This window comes from Haliaeetus albicilla, chromosome 3, assembly GCF_947461875.1.
Source record: "Haliaeetus albicilla chromosome 3, bHalAlb1.1, whole genome shotgun sequence".
Lineage (NCBI taxonomy): Eukaryota > Metazoa > Chordata > Aves > Accipitriformes > Accipitridae > Haliaeetus > Haliaeetus albicilla.
In genome coordinates this window covers 29,582,850-29,600,378 of record NC_091485.1, presented here as the reverse complement: position 1 = coordinate 29,600,378, position 17,529 = coordinate 29,582,850, and the positions used below count along the sequence as shown (strand labels likewise).

The 17,529-nt window shown below is 38.3% G+C and overlaps 1 protein-coding gene across 4 annotated transcripts in view; it reads left to right on the top strand.

The window, feature by feature from the left end:
- The window catches only part of TRAPPC8 (trafficking protein particle complex subunit 8), a 57,985-nt gene that overhangs the window by 31,448 nt on the left and 9,008 nt on the right, over nt 1-17,529 (top strand). For all 4 annotated transcript variants that reach the window (XM_069779234.1, XM_069779236.1, XM_069779235.1 and 1 more), the window contains 10 exons: nt 79-153; nt 880-1,006; nt 2,067-2,224; nt 3,046-3,488; nt 6,639-6,786; nt 8,090-8,186; nt 9,058-9,126; nt 9,237-9,277; nt 10,982-11,167; nt 12,674-12,775. In XM_069779234.1, the coding sequence (XP_069635335.1) occupies nt 79-153; nt 880-1,006; nt 2,067-2,224; nt 3,046-3,488; nt 6,639-6,786; nt 8,090-8,186; nt 9,058-9,126; nt 9,237-9,277; nt 10,982-11,167; nt 12,674-12,775 (1,446 nt within the window). The remainder of the gene's footprint in view (nt 1-78; nt 154-879; nt 1,007-2,066; nt 2,225-3,045; nt 3,489-6,638; nt 6,787-8,089; nt 8,187-9,057; nt 9,127-9,236; nt 9,278-10,981; nt 11,168-12,673; nt 12,776-17,529) is intronic.

Here is a 17,529-nt window from a genome sequence, read left to right as displayed (position 1 = left end):
AAGGTGGGGGAAGTAATATTTATGGCACTTTTTCTGCCTAGGAGTAATAGTATCTGAAAAGCTGTTTCTTCTTCTCAGGGAGCATGCGATGATGATATGATAGGAGCTGAAGCAATAGCAGAATTTTTAATTAATAGTGAGGAGACAAAAGTGGTAAGTATTATAGTTTGTTTTAAAAATGGTCTTTCCAGTGTTGAACTTTAGGTTGGAGTTCAGATGTGTTATGATCTAAACTTACAGAAGACATTACTCATATGAAGTGCTGGAACTTCTGAATCTCATCAATGCGTGTAAATATCTGAAGGGAGGATGTGACAGGACAAGAGGCAGTGAGCACAAACTGAAACGTAGGAGGCTCCATCTGAACATCAGGAAGCAGTTGTGTGTGGTGTTTTGGTGTGGTGTGGTGGTGTTTTTTTCTTTTTTTTTTTTTTTTTACTGGTACGGTGACTGAGCGCGGGCTGCCCAGAGAGATTGTGGAGTCTCCATCCTTGGAGATAGTAAAAGCCATTTGGATGTGGTCCTATGCAGCTGGCTCTAGGTGGCCCTACTTGAGCAGGCAAGTTGGACAAATGACCTCCAGAGGTCCTTTCCAACTTCCAACTGTTCTGTGATTCTTCCTGTGTTAAAGTTCATTTTTGTTACAATTTAGGATTCTTTCCTAATGTAATGAGCATCTCTCAGCTGTGGACTGGCTTGATAAATTCTGTGCATATGAAATTAAATCCGGTAAATCACTTGTAACTGCACACAATAATTACATCTGACACAACTATAAAGTAAACTTAGCTGTGAGTGTCTTTAGCAACTGGACATTTAAATGTAATAATACATTTTTTCTAGTAGCAACAACAACAAAAATTTAACGTATTTCCACAGGCAAGACTAAAGCTCTTTCCCCATCAAACAGGGGAGCTACATATTCTGGGAGTCGTTTATAATCTTGGCACTGTTCAGGGTGCTGTCACATTAGATGGGATAGATCCTTCTATTGGATTACAGACAGGTAAGTGTATTATTCCCTTAAGTTGTGTGTCTCTGGAAGGGGGGAGACATGGCTTCTAGTGTTTAAAGTTTGATTATCATGATGCAAGGCCTTCCCTCAGGTAAGGATGCAGAAATAAGGGAAACCACTGGAACAGGAAAAAAAACCAAAAGAATTGGCACCTGTAGGAAGGAATCCCATGACAAAAGAAGTAACCTCTGCCAAACCCATACTTTTCCTTTTAAATATGTGGAAATGCTGAAGCCACTAAAAAAAAAAAATTAAATAATCCATCTATGCCATGTTGAATCTATAACAACTTCCACTGACTCTTTTGCCATTCATTTTTCTTCTGGGTCTTTTCTCTTTGTTAGTTTTCAACTTTTGTCTAAATGTTGCACTGAAGTTCTTTGCACAGATTCCCAAATTTAAATTTGGCTGATATAATTTTTTTAGCATCTTGACTTTATTTTGGTTCATTTTCCTTTATATTAACATATAAATGGCTTATTAATTGCATGTTACTTGATCTGTTTTGTTGAGTCATTCATCTGAAACTGTCTCTCATGGGGAAAACTTAGTTGTTGGAGGAAATGGGGATTAAAGCACATGTTTAAAAGAGTTCTAAAAGAAATAATGAAGCTTGTTTAGCTATCTACAAACTGGAAACCTTAGGAATAAAAAACATTTGGAGGGGGTGGCCTGTTTTTGAAGGAAACAAAAATGTTTTGGGTGACTTTTCCAGCTTTGCAGAAATGGGGAGAGGAAATAAATACATCACCCTCATGCTCCATGCACCACCACCCCCCTCCCTGTAGTCAAACTGTTAAAGGGCAGAGTAAGTCCACAACAATGGATAACTGGCTGTCTGAACTCACAATAGCAATGTGTAACGTGTGACAGTAAGCTTTGAATAGTTCTTTGTCAGTGATGTTGCTTGATCAATGAACACTGCATGTGCCCAATAACAGAAAACTCAAAGTGATTTTTGAGATTGGGTAGGGAGCTTTGGATCACTTCTCAGAAAAAAAATTAGGAATTACTTTAGAAAAAAAATCATACTACTTAAAAATCATTTCAGGAAAGCTTATCTCCAATGGGTTATCTGTACGAGGACGACAAGATTTAGAAATCCAAGGGCCTCGACTTAATAACACAAAAGAGGAAAAAACATCTATTAAATACGGACCTGATCGACGATTAGATCCTATTATTACAGAAGAAATGCCTTTGTTGGAGGTATGTGGCTACTTTCTATTGGCAGTTTTGAGCAAATAGCTGAATCCAGAGCTTATAAATATAATTCTAACAATGAAGTTGTAGACTTTGTTAATGCCTAAATCTTTCCAGTTAATTTCTGATCTGTCATTGCCAAACTTCTGTGGGTTTTTTCAAGTGAAACTTGAAGGCTCCAAATTGGTATCCTTCTGAAATTATGTTATGAAATTATTATGAATTTTAGTTGGCAACAGCTTTTGTAGCTGGATTTCGAAGTGAAGGGGAACAGGCAAAGACGTTTTTTTTCTGTTTGCTTGCCATTCATCTAGAATAGTTCAAGTTGGTTAACTAAAACAGTGATTTTCCTTACTAGGGTTATTAAAATGGTCTAACTGGTTAATGACAACACTCTATAGAATAGAATATTTCAATTGAAAGGGACCTACAGTGATCATCTAGTCCAACTGCATGACCAATTCAGGCTGACCAAAAGTTAAAGCATGTTACTAAGGGCATTGTCCAAATGCCTCTTAAACACTGAAAGGCTTGGGGCATTAACCATCTCTTTAGGAAGCTTGTTCCAGTGTTTGGCCACTCTCTTGGTAAAGCAGTGTTTCCTAATGTCCAGTCTAAACCTCCCCTGGTGCAGCTTTGAACCATTCCCACCCATGTGTCCTGTCACTGGATACCAGGGAGAAGAGATCAGCACCTCCCTCTTCACCCCTCATCAGGAAGCTGTAGAGAGCAGTATAGTTTTAGATATGCTGGTGGTTGTTTTCATGTGCATTTGTAACTTGGCTAAATGTTCAGGTTTTTCTTTTTTCCTGTTCTGTCCCATACAGGTGTTCTTCATAAACTTTCCTACAGGGCTTCTTTGTGGAGAAATCAGAAAAGCATATGTAGAATTTGTGAACGTAAGCAAGTGTCCTCTTACTGCACTGAAGGTTGTGTCCAAGCATCCAGAATTTTTTACTTTTGGTGGAAATACTGCTGTTCTGACACCACTAAGTCCTTCAGCTTCTGAAAACTGTAGTGCTTACAAGACTGTTGTGACAGATCCTACCTCTGTGCGTACAGCACTGCTATCTTCAGCTTCTTCTGTAGACTTTGGGGTTGGCACGGGAGGTCAGCCTGAAGTAATACATGTCCCACTTCCTGATGCTGTTCTTCTTCCTGGGGCTTCAGTGCAGCTCCCAATGTGGTTACGGGGACCGGATGAAGAAGGTGTTCATGAAATTAACTTTTTGTTTTACTATGAAAGTATTAAAAGACACTCGAAAATGTGGTAAGTTTTTATCTTCCTTTTTCTGTCATACTTATTAGACAAGTTATAAACATGTAAATCTTGTAATGTAAATCTTACTGAATTTCTCTCAATTACTGTGATGTAGAAGTGTCCTGTTATCTGCTATTCTAAGCGATAATTTTTTTTCTACTATAGGATCTAATTTCCATATGAAACTATATAGCCTATACTGCTTCCATCAAAGTGGCAATCATAAAAATAATTTAATGGAAGGAGGGTTAATGGTATTCTCTTAATACAAACTCTGTTTGTATTTAGTTTCTCTGGAAGCACATCTTCCTGAGGCATAGGGGGAAAATTACTTCATTTGTTTCTGCATGTTATAGAACGAAGTCTTGTCTACTTTGAAAAAAAGGTTTATATTCTTAATTAAAATTGGGTTAGTAATTGTGTTATGGTGAAAGTTATTCTCTTTGGAGGGGTTAAATACCAGGTTTGACTTCCATGCTGTTTTATAGTTTCTTTTTGGACCATCTTGAGACAGTGGACAGTCAAGTTTGACACCACAAGCTAACAAATAGTGGTTTCTTTGAACTTTACTTGAAAGGTAGCAAGTTGACTTTGTATGTCACTTATTCCCAAGTCCCACCCATGTCTGAGGCTAAGAAGGCTCAGGAGAACTTTTCTGAGACCTGTTCTGCAAAGATTCTGGGGTGAATAGGCCTTTGTTCACAAAGTGAAGAGATCAGCCTTCAGGAAGCCTTAGTGTACTCATCTAGCAAACAGCCACAATCAGAAATGAAGAGTGTCTCTTTACCCACCTCTTTTTTACTGTTCTGCAAATACTGTTATTACATTGCTACCTTACAGCTGTTAGAGCTCATAGCTAGAGCTGAGAAAAAGTTGCAACAGGCTTTATCTAGATTAAGTTTTTAGCCCACTAAGAGTACTGACCACAGACTTAATAAATGTTACTATTTAATTTTCTGGGAGAGACATTTATTATGGAGCTGGGTGTGCTGGATTTGTTTGTCTGGAGGATGTGTCTGTGCCCACCTTAAGAAGCAGTGCAGACTAGGAGGAGTGGATCTGTAATCAGGGCTGGGGACCTGGTGTTGCGGTTTAACCCCAGCCGGCAACTAAGCACCACACAGCTGCTCGCTCACTCCCCCTGCAGTGGGATGGTGGAGAGAATTGGAAGGGTAAAAGTGAGAAAACCCACTTCTGAGTGGGTTGAGATAAGGACAGTTTAATAGGTGAAGCAAAAGCTGCGCACACAAGCAAAGCAAAACGGGGAATTCATTCACTACTTACCATCTGCAGGCATCTCCAGGAAAGCAGGGCTCCATCATGCGTAACGGTGACTTGGGAAGACAAACACCATCACTCTGAATGTCCCCCCCTTCCTCCTTCTTCCCCCAGCTTTGTATGCTGAGCATGACGTCCTATGGTCTGGAATACCCCTTGGGTCAGTTGGGGTCAGCTGTCCCGGCTGTGTCCCCTCCCAACTTCTTGTGCCCCCCCAGCCTCCTCGCTGGTGGGGTGGGGTGAGAAGCAGAAAAGGCCTTGACGCTGTGTCAGCACTGCTCAGCAGGAACGAAAACATCCCTGTGTTATCCACACTGTTTTCAGCACAAATCCAAAATGTAGCCCCTTACCAGCTACTGTGAAGAACTGCTGCAGCCAAAACCAGCACACCTGCTCTCTGTACTGTACTTATTCAGGATGATGGTGGGGAGCAGGGCTACTTCAGATGAGCTCTAGGCACATGGACTGAATGTCCGCTTGTGGCTGGAGCTTGTTTTCCTGGTTAGTTCTGAGAAAGAAACCAAGTTCATGTGCTGTGAGACTGCTCTGCAACGTAAACCAAAGGCAGAGTAACTTGAAGATGGTCAAGAGAGCAGATCAGCAGTATATTCTTGAAATCAAATTAAGCCGTGCAAACGCACCCTTTGTTTAGATTTTTTTGTAGCTTCTGAAATGCCAAAGTTAACTTTTCATTTGGCTTTAAGCTAGCCTGTAGGTGTAGTGAATTTGTCCCCCTACAATGTAGTTATTTTTTTCTTCCCTTTTTTTTTAAGAACAGAATTTATTTCTCATGAGTTTGTAGTATTCAGAAACTGAGTGTTTCAGAGCTGGAAGGTGGATGTTCGGGGAATATATTTGTTCCCTACTGTATTGAAGTTTCCAGGGGAACTTTAGTGATGTGATCTTGTTTAACAGTACTTTGTAGACTGAGTATAGCTTTTAAATTTTAAAAAATTATTTAATTTGTGCCAATTGAAAGCTATATAGACATCGGTATATCTGTCTGAAGATTAACTGCAAAACTGTTAAGTTTATTCTGTAGATTTTGACATTATGTGAAGTAGAGTTTAGGAAGCAATGATTTTCCCTCCTAAAACAAGTATTGCATGAAGTTTCGGCATATTTGGTAGGTAATGCATATCAAATTTTTACACGTCTATTGTTTCCAAGTGGAAGTTATGGTAACACAAAGCTTCTGTGTGGGGAAAAAACTCATGTGTTTTGATGGTGTCCAAGAATGGAAGTCTGCTCATCTTTAGAAAAACAGGAAGATAACTTTTACAAAGGCCTTGCTGGCCTGGAGGTTGAGTGTGTCTGGAAAAAGGCAGAGTAGTGATGGTTCTAGAAGTAAACGGTCAAGATTCTCAGTTCAGGGGAATTTGTTGAATGCAGTGGTATTCTGTCTAAATGCTTTTTAGTAAATGTTTATGCAGGAGATGTGACTAACTAGTGGGCCTTTTATGGTTTATTTACTCAAACCCTCAAATTTCCAAAGTGTCGGGTGGCATTAAATAGCTTAATGATATCCCTGTACCAATACATGCCTGTTTGCTTTCACTGGGCCAGTTACCTTACATCAGAAATGTTACCATGACAAAAAATACATCAGAAATATGTGAACCTTTTTCTCCAGTATTTCAAACTGGCTAAGAGAATGCATGTTTGAACAGCACCTACCCATGCACCATGATTGTTAAAAGTAATATAGTCTTGATAGGAAGCTAAAAAGAAAAGTGTCTCTTTGGTGGTTGAAAGGAGTAAATTGTCTAATGGCCTTAATATTGATGACAAACATAAAAGCTAAACTTCTTGATGACAGGTTCTGGACAGCAGTCCTGGTTGTTCAGAATGTCTTTTTTTCTTTTCCCCCCTCCTTCCTAGTCATAGAGTATTAAGGCACACTGCAGTTATTTGTACTAGCCGGTCTCTGCATATTCGAGCTACTGTCTGCAGAAGTAATGCACTTGAAGATGAAGAAGGCAGAGGGGACAATATGTTGGTGTTTGTGGATGTAGAAAATATCAATACTGTAAGTTCTTATTTTTAATAATCTATTCTAAAGCTTAGTAGATGTGTAGGTATCACCAGCAGAACCAAGACTTAAGTGACAGGCTTCTTTACAACTACTTTGTAAATGCGAAGTAAACCTTGTGTATTTAATCATTCCAGTTAATGTTGGAAAGAGCGTACTAACATTAAGTTATATCTCAACTCTCTGGAAGTCTGCTATAAACTATCTCTATCCTAAGCAAATTCCAGTACTGTAGTGTAGGGTCTTTTTTCTTTTAGGAAGATTTATTCCAAATTCATGAATGTGCTTGATGATCACAATTTTCAAGGTAATTCTGAATGAGACAACCTGTGCCCCCTGCAACATTTCAGTGAAAATACTGGTAGAATTAGTGGTGATGTGAAGTCAAAATGTAATTTCTAAATTGAAGGAGGCTTCTATATTTACATGTATTACCAAACTTTAAAAGACATTTTTGTAAATATAATCCAAATACAGATATGTCTGTTATGCTCTGTTGACTTAGCAAAGCAGATGCAAATATTTCAGTTTATCATACCATGCTAGTTTAAATTTACTCATTTTTTTGGTAAAGCTGCTCCCATTTTTTCAACTACAAAGCAAGGTAATCGAATCCTCTGTTTATAGAATTCCTAGACACTTAGCTGGTAGTGGGATCACTGAGCTGATTTGTCATTTTGTTTTAAAGGTGTGTATACTCCGTTTTTCTTTAGCTACTAAAGTGAATATTGTCCCCTCCTTCTTTGAGGAGGAAGGAATGTTTTATAAAATACTTACCAAGTTAACAGATAACATTGTGTGAGACTTAATTTTCCACTACCACCTCACTCTTCCCAAGAAAGGAAACCAACCCCAAAAGCTACTTTTCATTGTGTATATATATATAAAAAAAAAAGCTTGTATTTTTGGGATTTATGACCTTGCAATGTTCCTAAAGTAATCTTGGAAACTAAGTGGTCTTGCGGACAGTGTTCTGCATTGGAGTTAAAAGCCTAGGTTTTATAGTAGTCACCTTAATCTAAAATACTAGCTTGCAGGTATTTTTCTGGGGGATCTTTGTTTCCTTTTCGTGTGGCTTTGTTTACTGGAACTGGAAGTTGCTGTGAGCTGGCACTGTTGTTTTACGTTACAGCGGGTATTAAATCTCTTCTTGTTTCTTAGTACTGTATTACGGATGGTGTGAATAATGAGTTAAATTAGGATTCTAACAGTGCCACCTTACAATGAACACTTACTATGCGATGTAGAACATCACAATTGTGACTGGTCTTATTTGACATAATTTTTGTTTCTTCCTTAGAGTGAGACTGGCGTTAAAGAATTTCATATAGTGCAAGTTTCAAGTAATAGCAAGCACTGGAAGCTTCAAAAATCTGTTAAAATCTCTGAAGACAAAGGTGTGTATCTTTATCACTGAACGGATGGCAAGTCTAGCTTCTGCCTGACAAGAACAGTTAGAAGAGTCTTACAAGGAGTTGAATTTGGCTTTCAGAATAATTACTTTCTAAAAACTTCATATCCCTTTCAAACATACTATAGCCCTTCTTTTGTTAGTGTTTCAAGAAAAAATAGATTGACAGATAACTTTCAGACTTTGTTAATTTTAAAAATCGGTTTAACATACAGCTAGATTATTTCTGTGAGTAGAGAAGTCCATGTCTGGGTTGGCTGATAACTTGCCTCACAAGAAATATGTTTGAGTTTCTTTACTTCTAGTTATTTATATCAGTGTTAAATTTAACTGATGAACAGAATATTTGACAAATGCTCTATTCAATTACTAGAAATATACCAGAATTGCTAGTGCTGTATCCTGCCTTAGCTAATATAAGCTGCTAATTTTTGGAAAAGGCTAACTATCCCAGGCAAAAAAAAAAAAGTGCTGTTACTGTATCTAACAAATGTTATTTTTACTTGTGTGCTGACATTTTATGTACCTAAAAATTAGTCTAGACATGTATTCCTCTTGTATTAATATTGAGGGTGAACCAGTCAGATAAACTGAATCTTTTGTCTTCTGTTCCTTCCTTCTTTGTCTGTGTCTTCTTTATGTATTATGGCTCACTTCCTGCTCTAGAAGTAGATGGAAGGGGTCAGCAGAAAATGCATCTTCTTTACTACCATGCAGTTGCTCTGCTTGATTAGTTATGCTTCTTGAGTATCATCAGTGTTTCTTATTTGTGAAGTTTAAAGGCTGACTTTTGGCTAATGAGGAGGGACTTTGACTGTGCTGAGGGGGGAAAAAATCTTGTAACCTTTTTCTTTCAGATACTAAACTTGCTAGCAGAGAGCGAGCGAAGTTATGCTTTAAAGCAGTAAGGTGCAAAAACTCAGAAGGTAGGTTCTGTCCTGAATATGGTTAACTTTTTGTTACTATTTGGATGCTGTGTGCTGAAGTTGTGACTTCTCATGATGCTGAAACAATGCCCTCTCTTTTTATCCCTTAGAAAATTACACATTTGCAGACATTGTCTTTGGAAATGAACAGGTAGGTGAATGCGTACAACTGCATATTTTGTCTTGTGCAAGGTATCCCTGTCATGTGCAAGTATCCTACTGAAAGCCTTTTTTTAAAATTTAAAAATGGGAACAGTTCTTTCATAGTTGGAAAGTTGAGTTTTGCATGCCAAAAACTATTGGTCTTCTAGGTCAGCTCTCTTTTGTAAAAAAGAGGAGGTAAGGTAGTATAGGCTAGTGGATGGTCAGGTATTTTAAGTTCCCAACTCCACAGCTGAACTACTTTGGGAGCACATTGTGATGCTAACTTCTTTGCCTAATGTTTTTCCTTCCTTTCCAACTCTTCAGAGCAGTTCTTCTGAATATTTCCCAGCCCTCTAGTTTTCCAGTAGAGATCTGTGGATGTCAGATTCTTGTTCTGTTGTTTTTTTCTTGATTATATTTTTACTAAGATAAGTTAAAAATTCTAATTACAGCTTATTCTAAAAATAATCTGGAAACCTTTAGTTTCCAGAATTTCAAAGCTACTAATGTAGGTTGCAGTCAGTTCAAGGATTCTGTTTCTTTGATTTTTCTTCAGAAAGTTTAACATTCTAGACTACTATGCTCTCAGTCTCTTTAAGTACACAGGTATCGTCTGGAGAAGAATCCTTTTAGCAAATGATCTTGGTACAGCAAGTGCTTTCCCAAAACCTGAGGAAAGTATGCCTCTTGCATCAGATCAGAAATCTACATTAGCATAGTGGATTTAATTAGCTGGATGTCAGATTGCTTGTTTTATGCTGAGTGTACATTTTCCATATATGTATCCAGCTCTTAAAAGCCAGAGAAAACTTACTCACTGCTATTTCATTTTATAGGCTTATAAATTGAAGTTAGGACTAAAAATCTGAGGTAGATGATCCCTGTTTGCATTTTTAAAGTTGGATGAGCTGCATGAACTTCAGCCTTCTTGTATGAAAATATTCTCTAATGGGGGGATGGGGCCCTCCCTTCTAGACAGTTATTCCAAAAGCAGATTGTCTCCCTGGGTATGAGTATTCTACTAATGCAACAATTAGCAGCTCTGCAACAGTATGTTCTGGAAAGGCTAACGTTTTTGAAAGAGAAGGGTTAGCAAGATAAGTAAGAAACTAGGCTTCCTGTCTTCAAGTATCATTGCTGTCAGTCTTAAAACCACTGCTTCCTTATCAAGCTTTTGTGTTGGAAAAGCTCAGCACAGATGGTGACAAACAGCACAATACTTCTGGCTGTGCCACTTATACATGGGGAATATGCTGTGCAAACTATTATCTTTGCTATTGCTAGCAAAATGTATGTTCCTAACTTTGATAAATAATCTAGCTAACATGAGGGGAATATTAATAAGCAATAATGATTTGCATGTGAGTTTGTGAGTTAGTTGGACACTTTGGCTCTCTTCACTACACTTAATTTATCACAGTAGGCTGTTTGGTAATAATCGAAGACCTTTTTTCCAAGTTTGGTATTTGTAGTTTGAGGCCAATAATCTATTGCTCTGTTTCCATATGTTACCTTAGACAGCTCATTAGGTAGGGCTGATCTCTAACAGAACAAGCATGGAAACCAGGATGTGTGGCATCCTGTAGGTTTGCAAAGGGAAGCAAAGCAAGATAATGGAACTGAAATCCTACAGTGATGAGCTTTGTTAGACTAACTTGTGTCAGCTTGCATTCTGTTCTGAGAGCATTCTTTCTTGCTTTTTTTCTTGCAGATAATAAGTTCAGCCAGTCCTTGTGCAGACTTTTTTTTTCAAAGCTTATCCTCTGAATTTAAAAGAACACATGTGCAATCTCATGCTCATGCATCTCAAAGGGCTGCAAAACAATCATTTGATGAGACAGTCAGATTGATACAACAATGCAGTGAAGTTGATTTGAACATTGTTGTACTGTGGAAGGTATGTATGGTTGTGGCCTTTGTAGTAATTTGGCCATGAAATATAACTATTAGAAAATAATTTAAAATGGCATCCTGAACTTTAAAGCATGCTCATACAAAATTTATGGATGAATTTTTTTTCTGAAAACTTGCAAATGAACTAAAACAGTGTCAAGAAGCAAAGACAGTCTTAATAGCTGTTACTGTAATAAGTATGCTTAAGTGGTTTTACATTACTGTTGTGGTTTAAGCCCAGCCAGCAACAAAGCACCACAAAGCTGCTTGTTCACTCCTTCCCCTGCCTGGTGGGATGATGAGGAGAAAATACAAAGAAAAGTTTGTGGCTAAAGACAAGGACAGGGAGGGATCACTCACCACTTATGATCACAGGCAAAAGACAGGCTCAGCTTGGGGGAAAAACCAAAATCAATTCAACTTATTACCAATCAAATGAAAACCTTAGAACACCTTCCCCCCAACATTCCTTCCTTCCTGGGCTCAACTCCACTCCTGGTTTTCTCTACCTTCTCCCCCAGCAGTGCAGGTGGACAGGGGATGGGGGTTGTGGTCAGCTCATCACACGTCTCTGCTGCTCCTTCCTCCTCAGGGGGAGGACTCCTCACTCTTCCCCTGCTCCAGCATGGGTTCCCTCCCACAGGAGACAGTTCTCCATGAGCTTCTCCAACCTGGGTCCTTCCCATGGGCTGCAGTCCTTCAGGCACAGACTGCTCCAGTGCGGGCTTTCCCATGGAGTCACGGCCATCTTCAGGGGCATCCCCCTGCTCTGGTGTGGGGTCCTCCATGGGCTGCAGGTGGGCATCTGCTCCCCCACTCCCCACTATGGACTGGGGGGGACAGCCTGCTGTGTCACCATGGGCTGCAGGGGCATCCCCTCCTCTGGGGCACCTCCTCCCCCTCCTTTGCTGACCTTAGTATATGCATAGAGGTTCCTCTCACATTCCAATCCCCTACTCTGCTGCAGGTTTCCCTTCTTAAATCTGTTATCCCAGAGGCACTACCACTGTCACTGATGGGCTCGGCCTTGGCCAGAGGTGGGTCCGACTTGGAGCCGGGGGGAGTTCTAGCGGCTTCTCACAGGAGCCACCACTGCAGCCCCTCCCCTGCTCCCAAAACCCTGCCACACAAACCCAAAACAATTACTCCGGATACACAGAGTTCTTATAAGTTCTCTTAAAAGAGAAAATTCTGAAGTCTTAAACCAAGAGGTTTGTTAATGCTTGCTTTTATCAGAACTGTAAGAGTGACCCAGTCTGCTTTGAGGAAGAGTATCTCATTTACCAGAATGTGAATATTAAGTAGTGGAAATTGGCAGTCTAAACTTTAGCAGTTGTCTGTGCTTGCAAAATTAAAAACATACACATAAAATAAATATATGTCAAGCTAGCCTTTAGGTTTTGAACAGTACAACATCTTCCACTTAAGTCAGGAGGAAAGTCAGTAATTCTGTGTTATGAAGGTTATGATTGTTTCTGGTCTGCTAATGTCTTTCTATTATATTCTGTAGGCATATGTTGTGGAAGACAACAAGCAGCTTATTTTGGAGGGCCAGCATCATGTTGCCCTTAATACAGTTGGGAAGGAGGCTTTTTCCTTTCCTCAGAAGCAGGTAATCTAGTGTGAAGTTTTTGTTTACAATTGCTTCTTTCCCAAAATAGACTTGATGTGTTTTCTTGTAAATAAGTGGAGTCACTTCGGGTCCTTCTGTAGAATCTAACATCAGATACGTGTTATTACTAAATGATTCAGACTTCAATTTTGATAAGTCATCTATATTGAAATAGCTAGGCTCAGTTTGAAGATGAGAAAAGCAGTATACAAGTATACTATGCAGTTGTTGCTGTAAACTGTTCTGTGGTATTTCAGGGTAGAACTAGGAGCTTATTAACGGTATTAAGTCAAAGTTAACGATTATTTCATAACAAAGTTCATAGTAAAATGGTGGTATTATTTTTGAGTGTTACAAAATCAATTTTACAATTTCTACTACTATGCACAACTTTAAAGTGACAACCTGTAGTGTAAAATGTTAGAACAGCAGAAATGCTGGAGCACTTAAAAAGACATTGAGAGCTCCATTGGAATTGATCAATTAACAGCGTATTATTTCACTTTGAAGTTTATAGCCTGTCTGATTGTTCAAATAAAATAGCATCTGTAAGAAACTGGTGGATGTCTCCTGATACATGAATCAGTAACAGCTATGGAAGCTATAGATAAGTTTCTGTAAAAACATCTATGCTATATGCAATTTGTGTGTGAAGACTAATGTGCAAAATAAAAAAGAGAAGTCTTGTACTTGTTTAGTTTTCTGCTGAGCAGTACATTGCTGTTCCTTCTTGCTTGGGTGCGATTCTCATTATGTTTTTACCAATGTTACAAACATCGTATATAGCTTTTAGTGAGCTCTTACTCAAAGTTACAGTAAATAGTACTATACATTATTGTTTTCTTGACAAAATTATAGGTCAAATGTGTTTTCCTATAAATATCATGCTATAACGTAAGTAGTGAATTACTCTGAAGCTGTGCACTTGGTTTTGGTTCATAAGCCTTTAAGTATTTTTACATCATTAAGATGATTTTTTCCATTTACTACTTTGTGCTGTGAAATAGATGGGAATAGGTTGAAAGGGGCATGTAGTTTGAGCTAAACTGGCTGGTGTTCATTGGTGAAAAATAGGAAAATTTTAAGTTCCAATGTCTGAAGATGATTTTCTTTCACTTAACACACACCACACATCAGCCCCCCACCCTTCCCACCCCAGAAAAAGCCTTTGCACATGTGGACTCAAGTTGTGCTGAGCCATACTAGGCTGTATTAGTCTAATGACAACTGCCCACTCTGGTATTATCTTTCCTGTCTTAAGGTGTATGTAGAACAGTAGGTCACACTGTAGACTTCTAAAGTTAGGAGAGAAAACACTATGGACTTCTACTTCTGATGTCACTGAAGTCTGATTCTAGCAAATGGGTGGGAAGAGAAGAGGTAGGAATGAATCACATCTGCATCCTAAAGTAAACAAATGACTGAATAATGCTAGGGGTAGAAATTAACACTACTTGTTGATTGCACTGGAACTCTAGTTGTCTGCATCAAGTTCAGTTACAAACTAAAAAACTAATTCTGCCACCAGCAACAAGGGGGATCCAGATGTACCCTCAATTTGTTTTGAGGAATACGTGCTACTATTAGTATTCTTTGTCTATAACCTGTTTCTCATCAACTATTATTATTATTACAGCTATGTTCAGATAGATGCTACGTTGATTATTCTATTCACTTTCTTCGGCATAAGGAACATACTTCCGTTGAAGTATTCTGTACCTTGGTTGGAAGCAAAGATGCATCTGCATTGTGATGCAGTTGAAATCTGGTATAAGAGTAACGGTAGTTGTTTTTAATAAATGTGTAAATTCGGTGTCCTCATGGTAACCAAAGTCCAGATTTAACTTGGATTTTAAGAGTCTGTAATCTCAAGACTGCTAAGGATTGAGAAATTTCATGTGCTTACATACTACTATTTTTTTTTTTAATTTGCACTTTATACTCTGAGGATTGTAAACCCCTCTGAGATGGGAGGTGAGGTATAACAAATTACATGATTTGAGACTTTGAAGCAGTTTACTTCATTCATTCCACATTTAAGAAGTAAGAGAATCCCCAAAATAGGATTAAATGAAGCTAGGTAGAGAAAATAATATACTTAATCTATTAAGGATTGCATATTGTCTTTGAATGATCTTTTTCTTGCATTAAAGTTAGACAAGCAGTGAAAAGCTATGGAAGGAGGAAATCTCAAACCCAAACATTACTTCTAACTTAATGTTTTCAGTATATAGTTTTGAGACTTAAAATGTAACATTCAAATAGTTTGTCTTGTAATCTGTCTTTATTCTCTAGTCATGAACAGGGTTGGAAACTTTAGACTGTTCCTGAATGTCTTGTGCTGACAGTATAGAAGTTAGTTGTTTTCTGTGGTCTAGACAGCAGAGGGAGATGGAGATGCGTGCTTTTTACCAATGCATGTTGGTTACCCGTTCTTAAATGATAGAGGGCTGCTCAGATCTGAAAAAATAAATTTATTTGCAGGTTGTGAACAGGGTGTCACCTAGGATGCAAGAGTCCACTCCCTGCATTTCTTGCTGTGTTCTATTTGTTGCTCCTCTTCAGCGACTTTCTTCTTGACTTGAACTGCTTCTGCTTCATGCTGTTGCAGCCAGCAAAGGAATTTGTGTCTGTCTGGCTATACAGCCACCCCCAACCAAGACCAGTCTCACAATAGACATGGAGAAAACACAAAGATTATTTCTCTCTGCACCCCTTTTATTTTAATTTTTTTAGTCCTCTAAGGAAAGTCTCAACTCTTATCTGAATTCATCAAATAACTACACTGAACAAATCAAGATAGCTTGCTTTATATTTTAGTTAAATTCTATGTACTGGTTGGCTTCTGCTGCTTTGTCAATTATAGTATATCTCAGACTAATTCTTTGCTAGCTTTTAAGGGTTTAGTTTGGATTTATAGAAGCTTCTAGAACTTTCCAGGGAAACAAAGCTGCAGTAAAGCACTGTAGTAGAAGAGCAGTATATCTATATTCATTGGCACCGTTATGTTTCTGAAGTTCTTCCAGCAGTTGCTGGTAGATTGGTTGTTAGGTGCACTGATATAAAGTAACCTTTATCGTATGTCTAAGCTAAGATGTTAGACTGCTGACTAAGATGTAGGGACAGGTGGTTACTTCTGCTTGGTTCATTGTGGAACATGTAATGCATACAACAGGGATGTGGAACAGACAGCAGGATGTGATTATTCCTGTATTGCAGTAGCATAACTTGCCATAAAATTTGATAAAATCAAGATAAAACCTCTGGTTTCTATAAAACACCAGTGGAGCTTGGGGGAGGCCTAAAATATTTTTCTGGGTAAAATTCCTGTGTGTACTAGCATAAAAAGAAAGAAAACAGTAAAATTCTATACAAATTTTACTTGGATGCTCAAATGCATGTGCTTCATTCCCATGTCTGTTCAAAATAGAATTATGAATTGTAGACTTTTTTCATTCTAACCAAGACAATGATAACTATGATTTTGACACTTACTGGTTTTCTGTCATTGAATATAGGGTTTTTTTGTTGTTGTTTACACTGCAGGGTTTTTTATGTGTTTAAATAGCACTGCTTTTGAGCATAGGTTACTGGATGTAGACTTGTCAGGTGATGTGATGAACTACTTACATCTTTATGTTCTAGAAGTTTGGAATCATAACACATAGTATGCTTGAAGGAACACTTAAAGAATATTGACTCAGTTAAATATTTCTTTGTTTCATACAGAAAGCTCTCTGAATAATCCTTTCTCACTTGTATTTTTGAAAAAAATGGCCTTTTGCTAGAGGTAGGGAAAAAATCCTAAATATAGTTTATTTCTTTGAATCAGAAACACAAAAGTAGCCACAAAGTTGATACGTTATAGTCACTAGTAACAATATGTGAAGAATAAATCACATAAGGTGTTAGTAAAGTGAATAGGTCTGAACAGATGTGTTGGCAGTAGGTGTTTGAGTCCAAGTAGTAAAAGCCTCACTAATAAAAATTAGCTGGGTATTTGTAACTAATGGCCATTCTTTTTTTGACAACAATATTGCTATGGGTTCTGTTTCTCTTCTGAAACTTGCTTTCAGGAATCGAGTTGTTTTAACTGAAGGTCAGCTTATGATTGCATCCAAAATACAGCTATTCTGTCTCTTGTTCTTGATCTCTCTACCTTAACTTAGTAAAAGGACAAAAACTTCAAATACTTTAAACATCCATTCACAGTCAGGGCTGTTGATTGATATTATTTCTTATTGCTGTCTCCCATATTTTTTAATCTGGTGAATTCAATCCAAAAACTCCAAAGGAAAAGCACTGTGTGATATGGTGGGATGGAAGTAGTAGTGTGGAGCTGGGCATTTGCCACGCTTCTGATTAGCAAAGACTTCATAGTGGAAGGTGAGAAGCAGTGTAGTAGAGGCTTGTTACTTGGGCTTGCTGGCGTGTTGGGTATAGTGCACCCATATGACTGAAAACATTAGCATGTGAGCGTAAACTTAGTTTTGACTGAAGTTTGGATGAGATAAAGTGTCTATGAGTGTTTTACATCAGGTGTACCTTTTTAAGATACTGTCTCCATTTACAGCCCTCTGTTTTCATTGTGAAGTGGTCTTGTAATGCACTAAGTGGATACCTTCCAGGCAGATTTAATCCAGATGTGCTCCAGGACTGCATGTGGTGTGCTTCTGGGCTGCTCAATCCATCTTGTGGATTAGACCAGTGCTAGCCCAAAGTAAAATCCATAAAATGCATACAGCATGGATGCA